At 46.1% G+C, this 23,574-nt stretch overlaps 1 protein-coding gene across 3 annotated transcripts; it reads left to right on the forward strand.

The window, feature by feature from the left end:
* The first annotated feature begins 174 nt into the window (after window positions 1–174).
* On the forward strand, window positions 175–22,919 carry RBM27 (RNA binding motif protein 27). Of its 3 annotated transcripts, XM_071443678.1 has the most exons (22): window positions 175–331; window positions 2,986–3,104; window positions 3,895–4,019; window positions 5,765–5,871; window positions 6,441–6,631; window positions 7,072–7,155; window positions 7,460–7,723; window positions 8,261–8,494; window positions 10,392–10,526; window positions 12,508–12,657; window positions 14,341–14,488; window positions 14,771–14,924; window positions 15,462–15,719; window positions 15,816–15,944; window positions 16,741–16,863; window positions 17,433–17,507; window positions 17,616–17,780; window positions 18,192–18,296; window positions 18,388–18,579; window positions 18,831–18,917; window positions 19,374–19,484; window positions 20,181–22,919. In XM_071443678.1, the coding sequence occupies exons 1-22, from the start codon at window positions 183–185 to the stop codon at window positions 20,265–20,267; spliced, it is 3,192 nt and encodes a 1,063-aa protein (XP_071299779.1). In that variant the 5' UTR covers window positions 175–182; the 3' UTR covers window positions 20,268–22,919. The 3 variants fall into 3 exon arrangements, with proteins under 3 accessions (XP_071299779.1, XP_071299781.1, XP_071299780.1); XM_071443680.1 differs by lacking the exon at window positions 12,508–12,657; XM_071443679.1 differs by lacking the exon at window positions 7,072–7,155.
* Window positions 22,920–23,574: the final 655 nt, after the last annotated feature.

The raw sequence follows: 23,574 nt of genomic DNA on the forward strand, positions 1-23,574 counted from the left end.
CCGCCGGCACGCTGTCCCTTTAAGAGAGCCCCCCCCAAGATGTCGCCGCCGGTTCATGTGCTCGCTCTACCGAACTTGCTGGTTCTCCCTGACCCTCGGCTCGGGCTCTGGGCGGCTGCCATTGGTTGGCAGCGCGGAGCGGCAGCTTCTGGTTGGTGGTGTCGCGCGGCCCCGCCCCGGCCATGCCCAGCAGGCTGCGCTGCGGGCGGTGCCGGGCAGGTCGCGGCGATGGCGGCGGCAGTGTAGCTGGGAGCGGGCGGCGCGGGGCCACCATGATCATCGAGAGTGTAGACGCGCTCAAGTCCTGGCTCGCCAAGCTGCTGGAGCCCATGTGAGTGCGGGCGGGCGGGCCGGGCGGAGCGGCGGACAGCGCTTCCCGCGGGCCGGGCCCGGCCCAGGCGTTACGGCCCTGCCCCCGGCCCGGGCCCGGCGCGCCCGGAGTGCGGGACAGCCCGGGCCTGGGGAGCTGCCGGCGGCCTTCTGTCCTACAGCGTGCAGCGGAGCTGGAGAACGGCTTGGAGCACAAGTCTGATGAGGAGCAGCTAGGAAAGGGGCTCAGCCTGGAGAAAGGGAGGCTCAGGGGGGACCTTGTGGCTCTGCACAGCTCCTGCCAGGAGGGCACAGCCGGGGGGGCCGGGCTGTGCTCCCAGGGAACAGGGACAGGAGCAGAGGGAACGGCCTCAGGCTGGGCCAGGGCAGCTCAGGGTGGGCACAGCAGGAATTTCCCCATGGAGAGGGGGCTCAGGTGCTGGGAGTGTTCATCCCTGGAGGTGTCCAAGGAAGGACTGGCCGTGGCACTCAGTGCTCTGGGCTGGGGACAAGGTGGGGTAGATTGAATTTGGTGGTATGGGAGTGCTTTTCCAATCTATGTGATTGTGTGTGCTCCCAGCTGCTGCCCCGGCTGTGCTGTCGATTTCAGTCCCAGCTCTGTCATCTCAGAGCAGAGCCAGGGGCTGCTGCAGGAGCTGACAAAACCAGGAATAACGCTGAAACTGTGGGAACTCTGCATTTATGTCCTGCTGCTGCTTGCACTGGGAGTGGGACTGGGATGGAATCAGCATGGGTCCAGGTTGTGTCGTGCATTTTGTGGGTTCTGGTAACTGGCTGCAGAGGGGCTGGATTTGTGCTGGTCCCGAGCTCTGCAGTGCCTGAGCACAGCTGGTGCTGGTGGCACAGGCACAGCGAGGGGTCAGCAGGTCTCACCAGGGGAAGCTGCTTGTCAGTGCCTGGCCAGGCTTGGGTCTCCCATGGAGTACAGCTGAGACCTGTGGGAAGAGTTTTAAACAGGCCTTAGGTCTGCTCCGTTGCCATCATTAAGTATTGGGCTTTTGGAAGTTCTTCACAACTTTCTTTTTCCCTTGTTACAGTCACGGGTTTCTCTGGTGTTTGGTCAAACCCTGCTGAAAGTCTCTAGGCTGGAGCACAACTCCTGCTCCTGCACTTTCCCTGCCAACTCCAGTCGGTGTCGAGCGTTCCTTGGGCATTTCAGCTGCACTGTGCAGTGGGAGGCAGGAAATCAAGGAATTGGCCAGTGGGCCCCGACAGTCACAGACTCTGTAGTGGCACCAGTGTGACAATACAGACTGGCTTGCCTGGAGGAGGGCACTCACCTTGTGTGCCCCTGTACCCCATGATGGGATGGGATGGGGTGCTTGGGAGGGTCTGACCTATGGAGGAAGGAAAGGTAATGGTTGTGAAGTGAGGGGTAACTTCTTCTATTTGAAATTGAACATTTATAGTCAGTGGGTGAGGGCCCCAGTACATCACACACAGTGAATGGATCACATGCAGGTTATTTCTCTGTGTGTGTAAGAATTGTAAAATCTGTTAATTTGTGGTTTCTTTGTTCTTAATTGCTCCATTTACCCTGGCTTTCATTGGAGGTTGGATGTTGTTGGAGGCTATATGAGAGCAGAACTACTTGATTGCTGCTCATTGAGGATTTTTATTTCTTTCACCTGTTGCCCTCTGTTTGGCTTTTTGCCTTTTGCTTGTTTTCTGGATCTTTTTCTTACTTGAGATTATTTTGAGGTATATATATGTCAGAATTTTCCTTTCTATTTCCAGAGTTACTGTTCTCAGAAAATACACAATCATCTCTTTAAATGTTAATTAAAAAAAAAAAAGGTCTTTTGAGTATTTTAGGTTTCTGCCCCCACCTGATATCTGCCATCTGCACACTCTGAGAGGCCAAACAAGGAGCTGTAATTTAGTCACACTGTTACTCTATTTCATACCTGGGGTGTTCCTAGTAGCTGAACAATGGGATCTAAAGCAATATCCAGTTAAAAGATCAGTGGTGTGAAGTATCACTGCACACAGTTGGTGACTTTGGTCTTTGTGGACCAGATGCAGGTGAGGGAGTGTGAGGAGGGAACCTGGGTCAGTAATTGCTCCCGTTTAGATGTTGTACCAGCACTAAAAGGTTGCTGTGAAATCTGGCATGGAAGTGTCCTCGAGGAGGAAACCCCAGGACAGTCACTGAAGCTGTGCAGAATGTGTCTGTGTGTGTATTGAAAATGGACCTCTGTGACCTCTTCTGCACTCCTTTACAACAGTGTTTTAATTTTTAAACACATGTTAATCAGTCCTTCTGAGCCCTTGTGCAGTGCCTGCCCTGGCCCGTGCTGTGCTGTGGAGCCATTGGAGGTGTGCTTGCTGGGCCAGGAGGAGGTTCAGCAGCAGCAGTGGGTCTGTCTGGGCAGAAGAGAGGTGCTTTTCTTTCAGCAGAGCTCAGGAGGAGCAGGGAAGAGGGGCCTTGGCCAGGTGTGGCTGGGGGTTCTCAAGGCACTGAAATAGTGGGCTGTGGTTGCAGAGAGCCCTTTGCAGGCTCCATGGCCCCAGTGCAGCTGTGCTGGTGCTGCATGTGAGCCCAGCAGTGCAGGGGTGTTGCAGGAACTCCGGGGGGCTCTGCAGTGCCTGTGCCCCCACGGTGCAGCAGCCAAGCACAGTTCTCTCTCTCTCTCTCTCTCTCTCTCTTACTAGATGTGATGCTGACCCCTCAGCCTTGGCCAACTATGTCGTGGCGTTAGTCAAGAAAGACAAGCCCGAGAAGGAGCTGAAAGCTTTCTGTGCTGACCAGCTGGATGTGTTCTTGCAGAAAGGTGTGGTGGCCACGGCTGGCTGGGGGCTTGGGCTCTGCATGGGAGGAGGGAGGGTGGTGCACCACTACTGCCTTCAAAATCTTTCTTGGTAGCCATGAATATTCCATACAGAGCTTGAAGGAATTGTGTGATTAAAAAAATAATAATCATAAGATGAAGTCATGTAACTTGGACTTTTCACAGTGGGTGGGAAGAAATGTTCTTAAATAAAAGCAATTTAATTAAAAGTGTCAGTCGTGTTGCCAGAAGTTTCTCTGACAGGTGTTTGGTAACTTTTGAAAACCTGGTCCACATTAGTCCTCCAGACTGCTGGGACCTTCACATGTGGCAATTTGCTTCATAGTCAAGGGTTTAAACACCTGAAGGTCTGACACTCACTGGGAAGGTTATTGTGCATTTCTTGTGATGTTGAACTGCTGGTGAGGGTGTTGAAAATTATTTACTCTCATAAAAATTGCCCTTGAGAGGCTGCTGAGTGTTGCTGATGGAACTTGTGGATAGCTGTGGACTTGCTCCTTGATCACAGGCACCAATCATGCTTGCCCCTTGGAACAGAAGAGTCTCTGTTGCTGTCTGTGATATACCCAAGGAATTTCTTTCTCTAAATGAACAGCCTCAAGTGCCACAAATGTAATGGCAGCTCCTTCAGTGGAGCTAATGCTCATTAATCTGAGGTGCTGCTGCTGCAAACAGCCCACCTGGCTGACTGTTTTCAGGGTCTTCTCTAGTAAATGTAAGCATGCACTTAAATGCATATGTAACAGTATTTTTATGTGTTCTGTATCCTCAGAAACTTCAGGGTTTGTAGATAAACTCTTTGAAAGTTTGTACACCAAAAGTTATCTTCCTTCTGCTGAGCCCACAAAGGCAGAGGCAAAGCCTGCAGGACAAGAGAAAGAAGAAGTCAAGGAGGAGGTAATGTTATTTATTCTGCCTGCCTTTTATTTTCAAATTAGCTCTCCTACATTTGTGAGGCAAAATGTGACAGAAAATGTACTCTGTTGTGACTAATGATCTCTGTGCCAAAGAACTGTGGAAGGTGACTATTCAGACAAGAACAGTTTACATCCCTTTGTAGAGTCTACCTTTGATTAAGCGCTCAGAAATCCTGTTCACAGCTCTGGTAATTCCAGTGGATGATTACTTGCAAGAGTTTGAGAGGGGGAAGCAGCAAAAACATTTCCAATTTTGTATATTCTGTGAGGAATGAAAATTACTTAAAATGTTTTCTGTGATGCTTAAAATCATTGAAAGATGTCAGCCTCTGTATTGTAATAATTACTTTGGAAAGTCAGGTAGGGTTGGTTTGCAAAGAGTTTTACCTTAAGTTCTGTTGGCAAAATTGAAAGCAATCAAACTTTTCAGAGGTGACAAATAATTGCAGAAATTGTCAGTCAGTGAAAACCAGTCAGTGAAGCCCAAACAAGTGCAGGTCCATATTTAGCTGACTGTGGTTCATCAACTGATTTAGATTAAAGTTGCTTTTTACTTTATTTTTCCTTTTCTCTGATGTCCTTTTTTACCTGAGGATGTGATGCAGAGTTATGACAATTTATGGAAGTAGCTTTGCTTATGGCAGTTCATAATTTGAACAAGATTTTCACTATGAGAGCTTTCCCCTCTGTTCTCAAAGCACTGCCATAGTCTATAGACAGTCCCATAGAACTACCTTCAGTTGACTTTACCAGTGCTCTGGTGGGGGCAGAGGAGGAGGTTTGAGGGGCTGGAGGGGAGTGGCAATAAGCCAAAGAAGATATCTAGGACAGCTTTATGGGACAACGTTACAGAATTCAGGACATTAATTAGTTACTTTGACATCAGCAAGGCCTTCACGGTGTGTCATGAAGCTCAGTGTATGGTGTGATTCCTGCACACAGGCCATGAAATAAACCACACATGGAATCTCAGTGAGGTCAGAGCTGGAGGGGACCCCAGGGGCTGTGTGATACACCTTGTGCTGGGAGCAGGACGGCAGGTGGAGCTCTCCAGAGCCAAGTCTTGAGTATTTCTGCCAGTTCTCCCCAGATAATCCTGTTTTAGAAGGATGCAGGTAGCCTTCCTTTTGGTTTCAATTGGTAAAAAAAGTCTATTAAAAATTAGTGCATGTAAACTTTTTCCACCAAAATTTACAGTAACTTGTAAGCAGTGTGAAATGGCAGCAGAAATGCAGAATGTGGCAGTGGTTTGCAGTAGTGGTACAGCTGGCAGACTTCTGAACCTGCTGTAGTGGAGGCCAGCAAGAAATGTGACAAGTTCCTCCATGGAAGCAGGTTTTTGCCTTGAAGCAGTTATTTAAAATGTCAGCTAGTGACTTCCCTACCTGGAGAGGTGACTGCAGACTTTGTTTAAAGGTTCAGGAAATACCTCACTTGTAGAATTGCTTATGCTAAATAAGGAAGTAGAGTGGAGAGAGATCTTGTCCTTCATGAATCCTGTTTAGAGACAAAACATCAAAGTGGTTTTATTTAGGGGCATCTCTTCTGCAGAAAAAAAAGACAAACTCTTCAACAGACTCTAGTGCTTGATTACTTGTAGTGCTTCAGTACTCTGGGCAAGTAATACTTATATATTGTTTTCTTTGTGTTGCTGTCTGTAACTTGAACTACATTTTGCTGTCATTTTCTTACTTTAAAAAAGTGATTCTCGTCCTTGTTTGGTAGTTGTGTGTTAAACAGAATTTTCAAGAGTCTGTTGAAGAAGAGCGGGAGAGCAGGAAGAAGAAGTATTCCAGTCCCCAGAGGAGTCGTGCAGATTCCAGTGAGCAAAGGTTAGCTTTGAGCCACAATGTTAAGAAATTTTTACTGTATTTTTTGTCAATCTTTGACTGTGTTTTTTTTACCTTGTAGGTAGTGATTTTTGTGAAAAATAGGGATTTTCTCCTTCCTTTGACTGTGATACGTTGTACGTATGCTGATCACGTACATGAGAAGTCTCCACAAAAAGTAGCCTCTTGCACAAGAGGCCAAATATTCTTCAAATTAAAATTCCTAGGAATGTCATCAGTTCCATTGTTTCCTTGTTATATAAATGAAGAACATTTTTGGGGCCTGTAGTTTCTGGGGGCAGTTGTTCACACTGTGTCAGCATCACTTTTAAAGCCTGTTCTGGTTTGAGCATCATAACTGTCTCACCTTGCCAGTTCCTAGCCCTGCTTTCTACAGAGCAGTGAATCAGCTTAAAGATTCTGTACTTCCCTGTGTAATTTGTGAAATTCTGACTGGAGTGTTTCACTGCCCAAATGGATGGGAAGGGTGAACAGTATCTCTCTATGTCGCAAGCTTCTTTTTTAATTTTGTTTCTCTTTTCACTGACATGGTCTACGTCTGTCTTTCCTAGAACCAGAGAGAAGAAGCGGGATGATGGGAAGTGGAGGGACTATGACAGGTACTATGATAGGAGTGACTTGTACAGGGAGAAGTCTGGCTGGCGCCGGGGCAGGAGTAAAAGCCGCAGCAAAAGCAGAGGGCTGAGTCGGAGCCGCAGCCGCAGCAGGGGCCGCAGCAAGGACCGGGACGGCAGCAGGAGCGGTGAGTACCTGGGGTGCTGCTTCAGGACAGCCTCCCACTGCAGTGACAGCTGGGACTTGCACATTCTGGATGATCTAGCAGGCAGGAGATGCCCTTGACAAGTTGGAGCAAATTCTGGTAGCTTTGTGTTCTTGAAATTATTAATTAAGATGCTGTTCTTCAGAGTAGAACAATTAAGGGGTTTGTTTTCTTCTTTGCTAACCTCTTAATTTATCCACAGGTGTATTCCTGTGGATAGCAGTAGCTCATATTTTGAACAGTAGCTCATATATCCTCTTTGTGCTGTGTGTTCTGACAAAGCTGTTGATTTTATTATTTTTCCCTCTTAAGGACTGAACTTTTTGCAAAGCAGTGTTTCCCTCTTTCGTTTTGTTACTGTGTATTTTCTAGAGAAGGCTTCTTTGCAGTTGCAGGTGGTTACCATATGATTGTTCTTTTAGGGCTAGTTCAGGTCTGTCGGAAAAGTAAGTCGCACAGATTACAGCATTCTACGCACCTTGAGACCGCGTTAGTTAAGGGCAGAGGTAGGTTTGTTGTTTCAGGCTTTTGCCCTTCTTTCTCCTTTAAAAGAGAGCTGTAAGCTAGAGTGAAATAAGTAGTAGAGGAATGAATGTGCATTTTGCAAAGAAAACTTGGATATTTCTGAAGTTAAACCCCTGTTTACATTATATTTAGTTATTACTCCATTGGTAAGACCAAGCTCCTTCAAGAACAGTTCAATGTGAAGAATGCTGAGTATTTCAGAGAATGTATTATGTCTCTTGCTCATGGCTCTGATGTACAGAGCAAAACATGAAGGCTTTACTCAGCTTTATTTTTTTTAAACAGAGCACCGAGAGAGAGAGAGATCAAAATACAAGAGTGAAAAAAATGATGTTGAAAGCTCATATAATCCGGTGTCTGCATCTCCCAGTAAATCCTCTGAACAGTATTCCTCTGCACAAGCTATCCCCAGTGCTGTAACTGTAGTTGCACCTGCACACCACCTTGAAGGCACCACAGAGAGCTGGTCAAATTACTTCAACAATCACAGCAATCCCAGTTCATTTGGCAGAAACCCTCCCCCTAAAAGAAGATGTCAAGACTATGATGGTAACTGTTCCTTAGTTTTCAGTTTCATGCCTTATTTCAATGTTTATGTGACTTTTTTTTTAGGTATTCACTGAATGTGAGCAGCAAGTGATGTGTACCTTGTATGTAACAGATGCAGAGGTGCCCTTTGTTGTACTGGAGAAATAACCAATCTTACCGCAAGCAGTTTGCATGTGCTGTGGTAGTTGCTGGATAGGAACATATGGAGTTTTTTCACAGTTCTCTATGTGCTAGACAAATACCTCAACCACTGGCAGTCCTGGTGCAGATTGCAGTGTGTGGATGTTTAAAATAAACCGCAGTACTTCTGATTTTTTTCCACGGCTTTTATGATGAATGCGTGTACGTTTGTGTGCTTTTATGAAAGCTTGTTCTAATTTCAATTATTTTGTGAAACCTTACCTTACAATGTAATAATGTATCAGTGGATGCATGTTTTCTTTAGTAAGAAACTCTGTGAAAACCTGAAATGTTACAAGTGACTGAGAACTACTGCTGTGTGTTTTGTAACCTGAGGTGAAATGTCCTGTTTTGCAGAGCGAGGCTATTGTGTCCTTGGTGATCTCTGCCAGTTTGATCATGGAAACGATCCTTTGGTGGTAGATGAAGTCTCCTTGCCCAGCATGATCCCGTTCCCGCCCCCGCCGCCGGGGCTGCCGCCGCCGCCGGGACTGCTGCTGCCGCCGCTGCCGGGGCCGGTGCGCGGGCTGCGCCTGCCGGTGCCGCAGCCGCACCCGCAGCCCCCGCCGCCCGTCGTGCTGCCCGTCCCGCGTGAGTCACGGCAGGGGATGCGCCGCTGCTCCTTGGTGGGCAGAGTGCAGTCCAGAGCTGCAGCTCCTTGGTGGGCAGAGTGCGGTCCAGAGCTGCAGCTCCTTGGCTGGCAGAGTGCGGTCCAGAGCTGCAGCTCCTTGGTGGGCAGAGTGCGGTCCAGAGCTGCAGCTCCTTGGTGGGCAGAGTGCGGTCCAGAGCTGCAGAGCTGCAGCTCCTTGGTGGGCAGAGTGCGGTCCAGAGCTGCAGCTCCTTGGTGGGCAGAGTGCGGTCCAGAGCTGCAGCTCCCTGGCTGGCAGAGTGCGGTCCAGAGCTGCAGCTCCCTGGCTGGCAGAGTGCGGTCCAGAGCTGCAGCTCCCTGGCTGGCAGAGTGCTGTCCAGAGCTGCAGCTCCCTGGCTGGCAGAGTGCTGTCCAGAGCTGCAGCTCCCTGGCTGGCAGAGTGCTGTCCAGAGCTGCAGCTCCCTGGCTGGCAGAGTGCTGTCCAGAGCTGCAGCTCCCTGGCTGGCAGAGTGCTGTCCAGAGCTGCAGCTCCTTAGCTGGCAGAGTGCGGTCCAGAGCTGCCAGCTCCCTGGCTGGCAGAGTGCTGTCCAGAGCTGCAGCTCCCTGGCTGGCAGAGTGCTGTCCAGAGCTGCAGCTCCCTGGCTGGCAGAGTGCTGTCCAGAGCTGCCAGCTCCCTGGCTGGCAGAGTGCGGTCCAGAGCTGCAGCTCCCTGGCTGGCAGAGTGCTGTCCAGAGCTGCAGCTCCCTGGCTGGCAGCGTGCTGTCCAGAGCTGCCAGCTCCCTGGCTGGCAGAGTGCTGTCCAAAGCTCCAGAGCTGCAGCTCCCTGGCTGGCAGAGTGCTGTCCAGAGCTGCAGCTCCTTGGTGGGCAGAGTGCTGTCCAGAGCTGCTGCTCCTTGGCTGGCAGAGTGCTGTCCAGAGCTGCAGCTCCTTGGCTGGCAGCGTGCTGTCCAGAGCTGCAGCTCCCTGGCTGGCAGAGTGCTGTCCGGAACAGTGCCCAAAAAATTCTGAATATTCAGCTGGTAAACCATGATGTTCCAAGCACTGCAAACTGAATTAAATTGGGCGGGGGAGTGGAGCTGGAGATCTTTCAGCTCACCTCAGTGGTAGTTGGTGGTGATTGGATTGGTCACTGACACTTACTAGCCAGGTTTTTCCTTGCTGTGTAATGCAAGAAATGTTGCAATTCAGTCTCTTAGAGGTTCTAATTAAGATTTGGTGTTGGTGCTACATTATCTACCACTAGAAGGCAATACATTATTGACACATTTAAGAGCTTTCTTAGCTCTCAGTGATCTGAGATGTTAAGCCTTTTGTGTTACCCTACTGCATCTTATGAATGCTATGAAGAAATAGCATATTAGGGGCATGCTTACTCTGTTTCAGTGTCTATTCCAGGAACAAAATAAATGCTGTGATAATTGTGTCCAATATCAGCAATTTTGGGATGAGGAATAATTTGATACAGGATTAACCCTAAACTTTGCATGAACCCTTTAGCAGGCAGAAGTGACCTGCTGTGAGAGAACAGACAGTGCTCAGGATGGGCTGTGTAGTGTCACTCGGGGTCCTTTTTGATCATACAGTCAGTAGGAATGTCCGTATGGTACACGGGGAAACCAAAGCACAGCCAGCTAGAGAAATTCCTTGTCTGGGAATGCCTCTTGCCCTGCAGTTCTTATTTCAGAGCTGCAGTCTGAATGCTGCTGAAGTGATCTCTTGCTCTGAGCAAGCCAGAGTAGCTTACCTGAACAGGCTTCTCAGTTTACTGTTACTGTGGTGCAATTGGACATATTTACAACCTTGACCTTGCTCGAAGCAAGGCATGAGCAGAGCACTGAATTGTTTGCACGTTCAGCTTTGAGCTGTCAGTGTATGATGTGTTGTGTGGTGTTGTTGCAGGCCCACCTTTAACACAGTCCAGCTTGATCAACAGTCGTGACCAGCCGGGGACAAGCGCAGTGCCCAGTCTTGCACCCGTGGGAGCAAGGCTGCCTCCTCCTCTGCCTCAGAACCTGCTCTATACAGTGTCAGAACGTAAGCAAATGCCTTTGGTTTCAATCTGTTCGATGGAAACATTTCCAATTTTCTCTGTTGTTGTGTGATTAGAAATTATGATCTGTCTTCCTCCAATATATACAAATCTAAAAAGAAGTCTGATGGCTCTCCCTGGCTCAGCCCATCATCCATTCTGGGATGGAGTGGCAGCAGTGCTCTGCCCTGGTCTCAGGAGGAACACTGTGGGGAGCTCTGGGTTTCATGTGCTTGCAGCAATCCAATTGTTGTATAAGAAATGTTCTTTTCATCTTCAAGCCATTCAGTAGGGTATTAGTAGGTGAAAGATGGATCTGCAAACCTGTAATTGCTTTTTAACTTAGGTTTTATTCCTCTTCACTTTGGACTAATACAGATGAGAGCTTTTTTTTCCAGCTGTATGTCACAGTAGTCTGTACAGTCTTCATAGACATCAGTGCTTTTTCTATTCTTTTTCCAGAATCACCCTGATTCTAGCTTTCTAAAGGTTGTTAGCTTCCACTGGACACATCCCTCTTCCTTAACAGAGCTCAAAATTTTTAAAAGTATGTTTTTACAGGGAAAAATAGCAAAATACCTGGAAAGTCCTAGATTGCTCAATTTAAATACAACAAAATTACTTTCTATGATAATTAAAGGATTAATGGCATTCCCATATTCTCTGTGACCAAAATAGATAATTAAATGTCAGTGTTTTATAATATTCTCATCTGGGGTTTTTTAACATAAATATTCTGAATTTTATTCAAAGAGGGATCTAGTTCAGTTCATGATCCATGTCATTTTATTTGTAACTTCCGTGCTTTTCAGAACTTGAGACACTCAGATTTCTTATTAGATAACCTGTTCAGTTATCCCCAAGTCCTGTTGGGTGTTCAGGTGTCACCATCTGATCCTTCCAGCTCCAGAACTTCTAATGGGTGATTCTGCCTGTTGGAGCTCACAGGGCTTCACAGTAATTCTGTTCTCCAGGACCTCTGTGGAGATTCTCATGTCCTGTTCTTGGACTGTTGTGGTAACAGCTGCTGGTTGCCCTCTTGCAGTCAATCATGTTCTAAATAAGGGAAGAGGAGCTTGTGGTTCTGCTCCTTCGAGGTTAGAGAAAGTTCTTGTTTTACAGTGTCAGGCTCTGCTATCAGTGTGGATATTGTGGAGCATCTGATTTTAACTGTAGAGTTGTCTTTGCTGCTGCAGAATAAGGAGCTGAGATTTTGGAGCCATTCATGTTTGTCAGGTTCCCTTGTACAGGCATTTGTTCTGTTCATGTGGAGGCTCTTCACAGACTTCATTCATTCTAGTTCTTGTACAGCTTTTTCCTTTTTAAGGTTAAAAAAATGTGTTATCCTCAATTTGGACCTTGGGATGGAGGAGCAATAGGAGTCAATTGTCATCTTGTATTCTTGCAGTGACCACTTCTAATGGAAATAATCATTAGTACCTTACCTAAGCTAGGCAGCTGATCTCACTCTTACATAAAGAGAGTTCAGTAGGTAAGTATTGGTTCCATTACCTCATTTCTCAGCTTTCTTTGATTGAAATCATTTAAGAATGTTCTTCACCTAAAATTCTTCTCTGAAGAGACCCAGACTGTTGGGCAGCAAAGGCTGAAAATCTCTTTGCATCTTAGACTCTACAGTATAAATGCTGAAACCAAAACCTGTGGTTTTGCCCTTAAAACACTGCCAGATGTTGTGCACGCTGTCACACAGACACCTCAGGCTTTCCAGGCATACTCTGTATTGTGACCTGTGTGCTTTGGACAAACAGTACCGGAATAAAAACCAAAAGAGAATGTGTCTAGATAGGCTAGGCCTGGAATGCAGGTGAGGGTTTGAAATGGCTGCACAGGTTGGCTGTACCACCTCTTCCCTTCATCCAAGACAGCTTCTGACTCTTGGACATCCGTGCACTTCCTTGAAGGAAAACTAACCCCGAGTCTTAAACTCACTTGAAAAATTCTGTCGTTTCTCTCCTTTTTTTGTAGATACATATGAGCCAGATGGCTATAACCCTGAAGCTCCTAGTATTACCAGTGCTGGTAGATCTCAGTATCGGCAGTTCTTTACAAGAGCACAAATGCAGCGTCCAAATCTAATTGGCCTAACATCTGGGGAGATGGATACAAACCCTCGAGGTAGGAAGGGTTCTGGTCATTGCTGTTGCTATTTTTGTCCAAGACCGTCAACACTTTTCCCTCTTTTCAGGCTGAAAGCACTAGTTTTTCTCACTGATCTAGTGTTTCAGAGCTTTTTTTTTGGCATTTCTACCTTTTTTAAGTGCTAACATGCCCATATTAAAGTCAAAGCAGCCTTTTTGATTAAAAATAACCACTTGCTTGGGAATGCTACAAGGGTTTTGTTGGTTGGTTGGGGTTTTATTCCTCTTAAGCCTGTGGAGGTATTTTCCAGGTACTGGTAGCTCCTAGAAAGAAAAATGGTGCCTAAAGGTGGATTTAGCAGCACAGTCTGCAGACTGCTTTTGATCAGCCGAGGGCACAGAGGTGATGATCCAAGCTCCTGGCCTTGGCTGTTGTGATGATAGTGAAGAAGGGAGCTGCCATGGCATGTTTTGGTGCTTCATGCTCTGACTCTGTCAGCCAGTTGTTCTCTCTGAAATGAACATCACAGGTATCATTCCAATTTCCCAGCTGATGGGAATCCCAGTCTGCACTTACATAATTCCTAGCCCCTGCCTGAATGGATGTGGCTGCTGTCTCTTAGTGGTGATGTGCACAAAGCATCTTTTAGGGAAGGGCACAGGTCAAGTCTCTTCAAAGTTTAGTTGTAGTAGCAAAACTTTCTCTCCCCCTTGTGTTTTCCTGCCCTGATTCTTAAAACCAAAGATGTTAAGTTTTGGATTTTATTATTCTACTTCAGTATTTCTTACTCAGTAGATAACGAAGTTTGGTTTTTTTCAGTATTCCCTTCCAATGATTCATCTTATAAGGAATATGGCTAAATATTATTGTAGAAATTGCTGTTGCTGTTTGCATCTTAATGACTGTCACAGAGGCAGGGTTGGGGCTTCATTGAGAGCCCCTCCCAGGGGTAAGGCAGGGATGAGTGCTCGGTGGTAGGGCCTCACTAAACACGTTTTACTGTCTTTATCACAGGTGTGAAAGGTTTGCTCTCAGATCATCCTTCAAAGTGAGGATGCCATGCCCAGAAATGCCCAGTCTCTGTTCTCACCAGTGTAACCAGCAGAGCCCTGGCTTATACAAAAGCCATAGAAATTGCTGTGTAGCTCAGACTTCTTTTTAGGGGTTGAATATTTGGCATTCACAGGAGACTAACACAAAGGCCATAATCTTGAAAAGGTTGCAAATAAATTTCTAGCAAACTTTGTGTTGGTAGAATTTGCTTCAAGCTTTAAATCTCATGTCTTAAAAGAGTGTAATAGTTATGCTTAGTTAACAGTTTGTTGCTGAAACCTGTCTGGGTGGCTGGCAGTGGGATAGTAGTGGAAAGAATGGGTTTTTGGTTGCTTTTGCTCTGTCAAGGGTTCCTACAGGGCAAGCTGGTTGTTAATTCAGCCTCTGAGTTTTTAATACCTGAAAAATGAAGTTTTAGCTTTGTTTCTTCAAGCTAGTACCAGCCTTAAAGGTCAAAACCCATCCCTCCCAGCTGGACCATGTGTGTTTCTCTCAGGATGTTTAGTTAGGCTAGGGAATGATCTGAATGATTTTGTTCGGAAACAAAACCGACCAATTTGATAAAGTCATCCTAATGTTTATGTTTTTTAATCTCAGTTCTGTTTTGCTGTGTGAAAGCTTTTCCATGTGTGATGGAATAACACAGGCTTTTTTCCTTCCCTCCAGCTGCCAACATTATCATCCAAACGGAACCTCCCATTCCCATTACAAATAACAGCAGCAATGTCACTAGAGTTGTCCTGGAACCAGACAGCAGGAAGAGATCTCCAAGCAGCATGGAGTGTCCACCATTGAAGAAACCCTGGTTGGGAAAGTAAGAGTTAGCTACAGATGTTAATTCAAATGTACTCGATTGCTGTCAGTGCTGTGAGCATTGCTACTCACCAGTCTCTGTCATTTGGGATGGTTGGGTCACAAAGTCTGTGTCCCCATAATATGGAGACTAAGCATGGGGTTAGGGGAAGCTCTCTTTTGTTAGTGGCTAGAAGGTGTACTTTTTAAAGGAAAAATGCAATTCAGATGTATGTTAACATTAGCTGCTTTAACTGGGCACTTACATACTTACCTGAACTCTTCCTGTTCTCCTTTTCTCTAGGCAAGTGAACAACAGCCAGAATAAGCCGGGGTTTTTGAAAAAGAATCAGTACACTAATACAAAATTAGAAGTTCGAAAAATTCCACCAGAACTGAACAATATTACACAACTCAATGAACACTTCAGCAAATTTGGAACTATTGTAAACATTCAGGTAAAAAAGCCAAAGTCAGTTTTATGTCTATGTGTGGGTATTTTATTTTCCCTGAAACCTGCTTGAATACTGCATAGTTTCTTTGAGAAGTCTTAGAGGAGACAAACTGGGAGAGAGGTAATCAAGTTCAGAGAAACCTTTGCTTGGTCTACTGTGTATTATTATCTTAATACTGTAAAACATATTGGTTTCAGCCTTCATGATGACTGCGTTTGAAAGGCTGGCAGGTTTAACAGTGTCTAACCAACTCAGGGTTTTGAGCAACTTGTGTATAACTTTTGAAGGAGATGATCTGACAGTTTGTCTTATATGATAGTCATTCATCTGTTTATTTGAATGTGTATAGACTTTGGTGCAAGTACATGTAAAGTTTGCCAAAAGCTACTTTGCTTTAATTACATCGTGTTTTACCAGTGTTTGGAGCTGTCAATACACTGGATACTCAGCTCATCATTGCACATTATTTGTAGGTGGGGTGCTAATGATTGCAATGTTTTCTTCCTTGAGAAATGAAGCATTTGTGAACTCTTGCTTTAGGTGGCTTTCCAGAACGATCCGGAAGCTGCTCTCATTCAGTACTTGACCAACGACGAGGCGAGGAAGGCGATTTCCAGCACGGAGGCAGTGCTGAGCAATCGCTTTATCCGGGTGCTGTGGCACAGGGAGAGCGAGCAGCAGCCCCCGGCGCTGCAGCAGCAGCAGCCGCCGCCCGCCCCGCAGGCGCTGCAGCACCTGCAGCAGCAGCAGGCGCTGGCCGCGCCGCCCGCCGTCACCGTGCACAGCAGCCTGGCCAAGGTGCGTGTGTCAGGGGCTCAGCCACGCTCCCAGGGGCTGCTGCTGCAGAGGGGGACAGCATCTAACCTTGATGTTTCCAAATCTGTGCACACACAGGTGATGAACAAGCCCCTGGCGTCTGGTGCCTATGTCCTTAACAAAGTCCCAGTGAAAAGGCGCCTTGGAGCAGCGGGCGGCAGCCAGCCTGAGCTCAGCCAGCCCGGGGCTGGGGTGGAGGAGTCTCAGGTATGTTCAGGGTGGACCATGGTCATGCTCTGAGGTACAGCTTTAGTTTGTCAGCCAGGAAAGAACAAGCAGAGAGAACTTGTGCATTGTTCCCTCTTGGTTCTGTTCCTTTTCAGTAATGTTTTGTGCAGCCATGGTCAGTCACTTCTTCCTCGTTTCATCAACTGTTTATATGGAATAGGGACAATGATTTTAGGAACTATCAACTACAACACTATCAGTCTTGTAAATAGCATAAAATATTTTTAGCAGTGCTTGATAGTAAATAAGTCTGACAACCTGAATGTGATACCAGCCTTTTGTTGACAAATCTAATGGCTCTCCCAGTAATTTTTGTGCTTTAACAGCCGTGCTAGAAGCTTAGAGAGTATTTGTACCCAGAGTTCAAGCCAATAAGTGTTCAATTCACACTGATACCATAGTGCAGCATGTGTTCTGGGCCATGGGGAAGTTCTTTTAAGAAAGGAAGCTTGGAGTGGATTTTGCTGCCTTACTTGATCAGAAATTGGGATGTTGGGCTGTGACTGAAACTAAGGCATGGGCTGCTCATCACCTTCAGTGGTGTCCTGGTGGGAATCAGGATGCAACAGGAGTCTGCCATGGAACAGAAATCCTTTTAACTGTACTGATGTCTTTATCCATATGTTTTAATTGCCTTGGTCTTTCTGCCTCTTTGCACAAATCTGAACATCTGAGCTGAGGTTTCAGGGAACATGATCTGCTGAAGTTCCCTGCTGGTATATCATGATCACTTTGAAACATTCCATATTTTACTGGGTGCTTTTTACTATTTCAGATATTTCCTACTTCTACAAGCCACTCAAAAATGGTTTACAGTTCTCCAAACTTGAAGACAACTCTGAAGTCTGGTGCAGGGTCTAAGCCTCATGATGTGCAAGAAGCCCTTAAAAAAAAACAGGTACTTAATGCTTGATGGCTGCCTGACAGTGTAAGGAGCAAAGTGCTTTAAATGCAAGGTTTGATGGGCACCTGAAACCTCAGGTACCCATCAAAAGCCACTCCTTTACAGCTTTATATGTGGGTGTGGAGCTGGTCCTTGTTATGGGGTGGTCTTGCAAACACACCTGGGGTAATCATGTGTGGAGTGTCCTTTTGGGGTGTCTTACTTGATGCTCTTGGCCGTGTTGGGTTTTCTGGGTTTGCTTAGGGTTTTCTGGATCTAATCTCTGCAGGTATGAGACACTTGCAGGACAGTGCACACAGTATGTTTCTTAAGAGGTATCTGAAAGGGGCAAAATGTTAGTAAAGTACCATGCAGCAGAAAATGAGGATTTTATTTGTTTTTTATTTATTGAATCAGTTGCACTTCATACTTGTGCTTTTTGCAGACAGTACTTTTGGTTGTGGATTTCACTTCCATAGCTTGAAGGGGACAATATGATCCCTTTGAGTACATACATGATCTCTATGAGTACATACAATGCTAGACTGCTTTTTACTGATGGAAAGAATTTTCTCCTCTTATAGGAGGCAATGAAACTCCAGCAAGATATGAGGAAAAAGAAGCAGGAGATGTTAGAAAAACAAATAGAATGCCAGAAGGTAAGTCTGAGATGTGGCTAGTAAATACATTCTGATTTTGTACATACCTGTCTGTTGAGGGCTGTTTTTCCTGGAATTTTATGTTCCTGTTCTTTTATTATTGTATAGATGTTGATATCCAAGCTGGAGAAAAACAAGGCCATGAAACCAGAAGAGAGAGCAGAAATTATGAAGACTTTAAAAGAACTAACAGGAAAAATATCTCAGTTAAAGGATGAATTAAAAACTTCATCTACAACCTCCACACCATCCAAATTGAAGTCCAAGACAGAGGTATTTCTTGTGCAACACACTTGCCTCCTTGGTTTTTTATTTCTATTAATGTGTCTTAAAAATGCAACAGCATTAGATCAAAACACTTGCAAACAGCATTTTAGTGTGAGTGATAACCATGGACAAACAAGCCATGGTTGAAGGAACTCCATGACCTAGTTTTGCCTGTAGCTCATTCATGTTTGTTCCAGTTCTAAAGCAGCGAATTCTGGGTCCTTCAAAAAATGGGGGGGACCACACACACAGAGAGGCAATTAAAACAAAACTGAATTTAGAGAAAAGCATGGCTATTGTGTCCTGATCTGTCTGTATCATTTGCATGAATGTACTGCTGAAGTGGAATAAAACATTAAGAGTGTGCCTCACAGTTCTGCCCTTTCCTTCTGTTTTCTGTTCCTCTTTTTCTGCCAGGCACAGAAGGAACTGTTGGATGCAGAGCTGGACTTCCATAAGAGACTGTCCTCTGGAGAGGACACAACCGAGCTGCGGAAGAAGCTCAATCAGTTACAGGTGGAGGTGAGCCGCTCTGACTGCTGCTGTTCGTGAGTTTGGGAGTGCTGGCTGTTTCAGCTCCTCTCATGGGGCCCTGGCTGTGTTCCTTCCCCAGGCTGCCCGCTTAGGCATCCTGCCTGCCGGTCGAGGGAAGGCGGCGGCAGCCCCGGGCCGGGGCCGGGGCCGGGGCCGTGGGGGCAGAGGCCGGGGCATGCTGAACCACATGGTGGTGGATCATCGGCCCAAGGCTCTCGCCGTGGGAGGCTTCGTTGAAGAGGAGAAGGATGAATTGTTACAGCACTTCTCTGTAAGTGTGGCCTGGAAATTAATACAGGTTTCCTTTACTGCTGTAAAATCAAGCTTGTCTTACTATAGCGATAAATCTGAGCTTTTGCCCAAAAATACAAGTACTACAATAGTGATGGCTGATGCAGCTGGGAGTCCTCTGGCTCTCACTTTTCTGTCCAAAAAATCAGATTTCAGTACACTACAATTGTACCATGATTATGGAAGTGGAGGAGAACATTACTGCTGATCCTAATGAACTTTTCCTCACAGAAATTTGGAGATATCGAAGATCTTCAGGAAGAGGATTCCCCATTAAGTGTTGTTGTAACTTTTAAGTCCCGCTCAGAAGCTGAGAATGTAAGTAGAATCATGGATATATTTTTTCACATATCTAAAATAAGAGTTTTTAACTACTTGCATCTACCTTTGTATTTTAAAATTTCAGAGGCTTTGATCCCCCGGTTTGAGCTTGATAGTGCTTGGTGCTGCTGAATGGGAAGTACCTCCTGGTGGTCTGAGCAGTGGCACAGGGCTTTCCCTGATAAAGCTGCCTGTCCCTGGCAGTTCAGAGCTCTGCTCATCCTCTCAGTGCTGGGGCACGAGCAGGATTTGGCAGATTTGGGTGTGGCTGAAGTTGTTCTTGGAACACTGAAGTGGGTGATTGTGGTTTATATATCTGAGATCTTGTGGTTTATATATCTGAGATCTTCAAACATGCCTCTGTACCACATGCTGTGGGTCTGGCTGTTGCTGATGTTAGAAGTTCTTTGCTGTTTGGTCCTCTGAAAATCTGTCCATTTAAACCCGACTCAGGCTGCTAACCAGGGATCCCGCTTCAAGGACCGGCGGCTCCAGATCTCGTGGCACAAACCCAAGGTACCCTCTGTGTCCACAGAAGTCGAGGAAGAGGAGCCCAAGGAAGAGGTATGGAAATCTCTTAATAACCTGATCATTCTTACTGGAATCTACTAGCTGAGAGCTCTTAGCATACAGTTTCCTGTGTGCTGAAGAAACTTCAAAAAAGATGTTTTTACAAACCAGGAGCTGAACTGGTTTTGAATAGTCAGGTACACTTCCCACATTTTAAAACAGAGAAAATGGGGAGAAGAAAAGACACTTTGTGGATGGGCTGTTAATTTGTCAGTGATGTAAACAAGCCTCAGGTTCTGTATGTGCAGGCTGCAAAGCCTTTTACTTCTCACTCTTCGTGCTCTACTCTAGGAGAAGTTGTGTGTTCTTCCCTATAATTCACCTTAACACCTTAAGCTTTTAAAGGTTATTTTGTTGTAGCATTTAACAGAAACCTTGTTTGGGAGAGGGTGAGTGGTGGTTTATTCCTGCTTCCTCTGAAGCTTTGCTCTCTCTTTCCTGACATGAGGCTGCTGTTCTTCCCCTAAACTGTTTGGATGTAACTGTGTGAGTTTGAGAGAGACGCGCTGACACCTGCACCAGTGCAGGCACCAGTGCAGGCGCCAGTGCAGGCGCCAGTGCAGGCACCAGTGCAGGCACCAGTGCAGACACCAGTGCAGACACCAGTGCAGCTGCTGCTGTGAGCTGGGGTGTGTCCCTGGGCAGAGCTTGGAACTTGCATCTGAAAGTTCATTTTTTTTCTTCCTCCAGGAGACTGAAACCTCAGATTTATTTTTGCACGAAGATGATGATGATGATGATGAAGATGAGGATGAATCCCGTTCTTGGAGAAGATGAAACTTGATGTTCGAAATGTATAATTTTAGGAATATAGTTCAAACTACATCTTTTAAACGTTTATTTAAGGAAGTTGATGAGCCAAAAAGAGCTTTACTTTCTTTTCAAACCACAAAATTTACCATGAGCAGTTTGGTATGAAAACATTTGGGACACAGAGCTGTGAGACTGAGCTAGCCAAAGGCCCAGGAACTTCTTACAGGATTATCAAGCTCACCAGGGTGGTGATTTTTTTCTATTTAAGAAGGATAAAAAGGGGGGAGGGGGTTGGAAATCAGTATTTTCTTGTCCTCTTTTTGTGTCACCTGTATTACCTTGTTTTGGGTTTTTTATAATGTGATTGGTTTGTTAGTTTATAATTGAAAAGATATTACAGGTTTTATTTAGCAATATTATGAGGTTAGGGGAAAGACAAACTTTCATTAAATATTATGAAAGAAAAACTGGCCTCATTTGCTCGTTGAAAAAAGAGGGAGCATTTTATTTCCTGTGGAGTCTCATGTTGTAGGAATTATTTGTGGTTAGATTCTTAAATCATTTACTTCAGTATGTATGACAGCCACACTATCTCTGTGTTGTGCTGCTTTTTGTGAGAGGAGGTGGAAGAAACAATTTAACAGGATATTGTTATAACATTGTCCAGTTCACTCTGTTTCTCCAAATTCTGCTTCACAGAAAACATCAGCAGGAGCACACAACAGAGTGGATTTTCACTCCTTCTTGATTTCCTTCTGTCATTTCAGTGTAAGGCTCAGCGTAGGTCAGGCTGTTTATTGCATTTCAGTATTTGTGAGCAAGAATGGAAGGAGTTCCAGTCTTCCTCAAAAGCAGCTGCACTGGCCCCTGTCTATCAGCCAGGAGCAGCTCTCCTCTGGCTCTTCCCAGCTGTGTTCCAGGCAGAGCCCTGGGGTTCAGAGCAGGGTGGGTTAGAGCAGGGTGGGGTTCAGCCCACAGGACTGGGGTGTCCTGCTTAGCCAGGGGTCCTTCAGCAGGGTCCAGTGTCCCAGGGCTGCTCAGGGCTGTGCAGTGGGTGTCCCTGTGTCCCCTTCCCAGTGCCTCTCTGCTGTCCCTGTGACCCAGCAGGGCGTGTGCTGGGCTGGCTCTGGGCTCTGTGCCTTGTGGCTGGGGCACCCAGCAGCACCTGCCCTGACTGCCCCCTTGCCCTGGCCACTCCTCAACCCCTCTTTTGTGCATTTCCACACAAAATCAGCACCGTGGCCATGCACAGCACTCCTCTCTCTTGAATGGCTGCCAGTGCAGGCCCCAGTAACTCCTGACTGAGGGACAGCATCTACCAAACCCTTTGTCTTCCTGTGGCTCTGAGTGTGGCCAGGGCAGGTGCTGAGCACCTTTGGGCTCACAGCCCTGCTGACTCTGTCCTTGTGCTGTGGTGAGGTACCCAACTTGTGTCATGTCCTGTTTCTTGTCAACTGAAGGGGATGTCTCCAGTATTCTGTCTCTTTCCAAACTCTTCCTAGAATTAGGACTGTCCTGCTAATGCTGAGACTATATTCCAGGCATGAAGAATTGGAGGAGAAACCCACCCCATGAACTTACAAGAATGTCTTGCTCTTCTCCCATCACCTCCAGGGGTTTTAATGTCTGTGGCACAGTGTGTATCTTGAGAAGTCCATTGCAGCAAACATGTCCGAGTCCTGACAACTTAAAAAAGGAGAGAGGGATCAAAAGGATTTATATATTTTTTTGTACAGAGTTTTTTCTTAAACTGTATAATTTTGTAAATATTTTGCTTTTTTGTGTACTAAAATTACCGGCGTATAGATTTCAATAAGAATTGTTGTATTTTTGTATTTGGAAAATGAAAATTACGGTGGATTAATTAAGCTGTAAGAGAAATTGCGGTAGCCTTCAACACACACAGAATGGATTCCTTTTCATATGGTTTTAGCTCTGAGTGACACTGGGGTGGCACCTATGTCTGGTGAGGGAGCAGGGGCTGTCTCTGAGAGCTGCATCCCATTGCAGTTGGCCCTCCCAGTGCCCCTGGCAGTGCCACAGTGCCCGGTGCCACCCCAGGGCGGGCAGTGCCCCAGCCTGGCTGCACCAGGGGCAGAGGAGGAGAGGAGAGGAGCTCTGTGACCCTGGCCTGCCTTCTGCCAAAGCTTGTGCACCCTCCTGCATTTCAGGGCATGCTGGGCCTGTCTTGGGGTGTTTGGCTTGGATTTCTGTGTTTCCAGAGGCAGCAGGGCAGGAGCGCTGAGTTCATTTCATGGTGATGCTTTACTGGGAAATTCACCTGTACCTTGGGCAAAACAGCCCTGCAGGGAACCTGTGTGCCCCAGCCACGTGTACCAGCCTGAGCTGGGGGCCAGACACCGAAGGATGAGGGGATGGGGAAAGAAGTCACTGCAAAGAATTCCCTCCCTTTCTGTGCTGAATTAACCTGAGCAAAAATAAACAAAACCACCTCAAATACAAAACCAGGCACCTGCTTAGGAAAGCACCACTTAGCAAAATCATGTGAAAAGGAACAAAGCTCCTCTTGGTGTATAGTAACCTTGTACTATAGTTTTTACAGATTGTGAACTTGTGTAATAGGATAATAGCAGATATTGTTGAATTTCTAATTGTTTACACATTAAAATTCATATATGTAATGTTTGTTTTATTGATTACAAGCCAAATTTCTAAGATGCATGTTGACTTTTTTTGCAATAAAGTTATAGTATGGAATGGTTCAAGATTTAGAAGAGACAAAATTCTAACTGAAATAAATTGGAAGGAGAACCATTCAAAAAAATGACAACTCTCAGAAAAAGAGCATTATCGCTTCTTTTGGGGGAAGTGAGTGTGTGAAGGGATTTATGTGGGTGTAATGTGTGTGCAGGTTTGGTGTAGGTCAGAGCTGAGAGAGAAATCTTCCAAGTGCTCTGGAACAGAATGTGTTAGGACAGGTAAATGGATGTGGGAGGAGATGGGCTGGGGGAGGCCAGTAAAGGCTTGGAAGGATGCACAGGAGCTATTTGAAGGGACCAGCCACATGAAGGTACATTGTTGGTGTAACTGTCAGGCCAAGAATCTCTTTGTTGTCTCCATCTGAGGCTGTATGGAATGCAGCACTAACTTCTGGAGAGGGTTCCCAAAGGTGACAATCTAATTTTAACTCAGCTCTGGAAACAGGGGACCCAGTTCTGTCCTCTGGAGCAGGTTGTGTAACGTGTCTGGGCCTTTACTGATGAGATCACTGATACAAGGGGCTTTCAAAAGGGAAAAATAAGTTTGTCTGATGTTTCTCTGGAGGTTTTTGTGTGCTGCCACCACTTTATTCCACGACAGACTTACAATG

The sequence above is a fragment of the Agelaius tricolor genome, unplaced genomic scaffold (genome assembly GCF_023055355.1).
Source record: "Agelaius tricolor isolate 1412-34295 unplaced genomic scaffold, bAgeTri1.0.p SCAF_18, whole genome shotgun sequence".
Classification (NCBI taxonomy): domain Eukaryota; kingdom Metazoa; phylum Chordata; class Aves; order Passeriformes; family Icteridae; genus Agelaius; species Agelaius tricolor.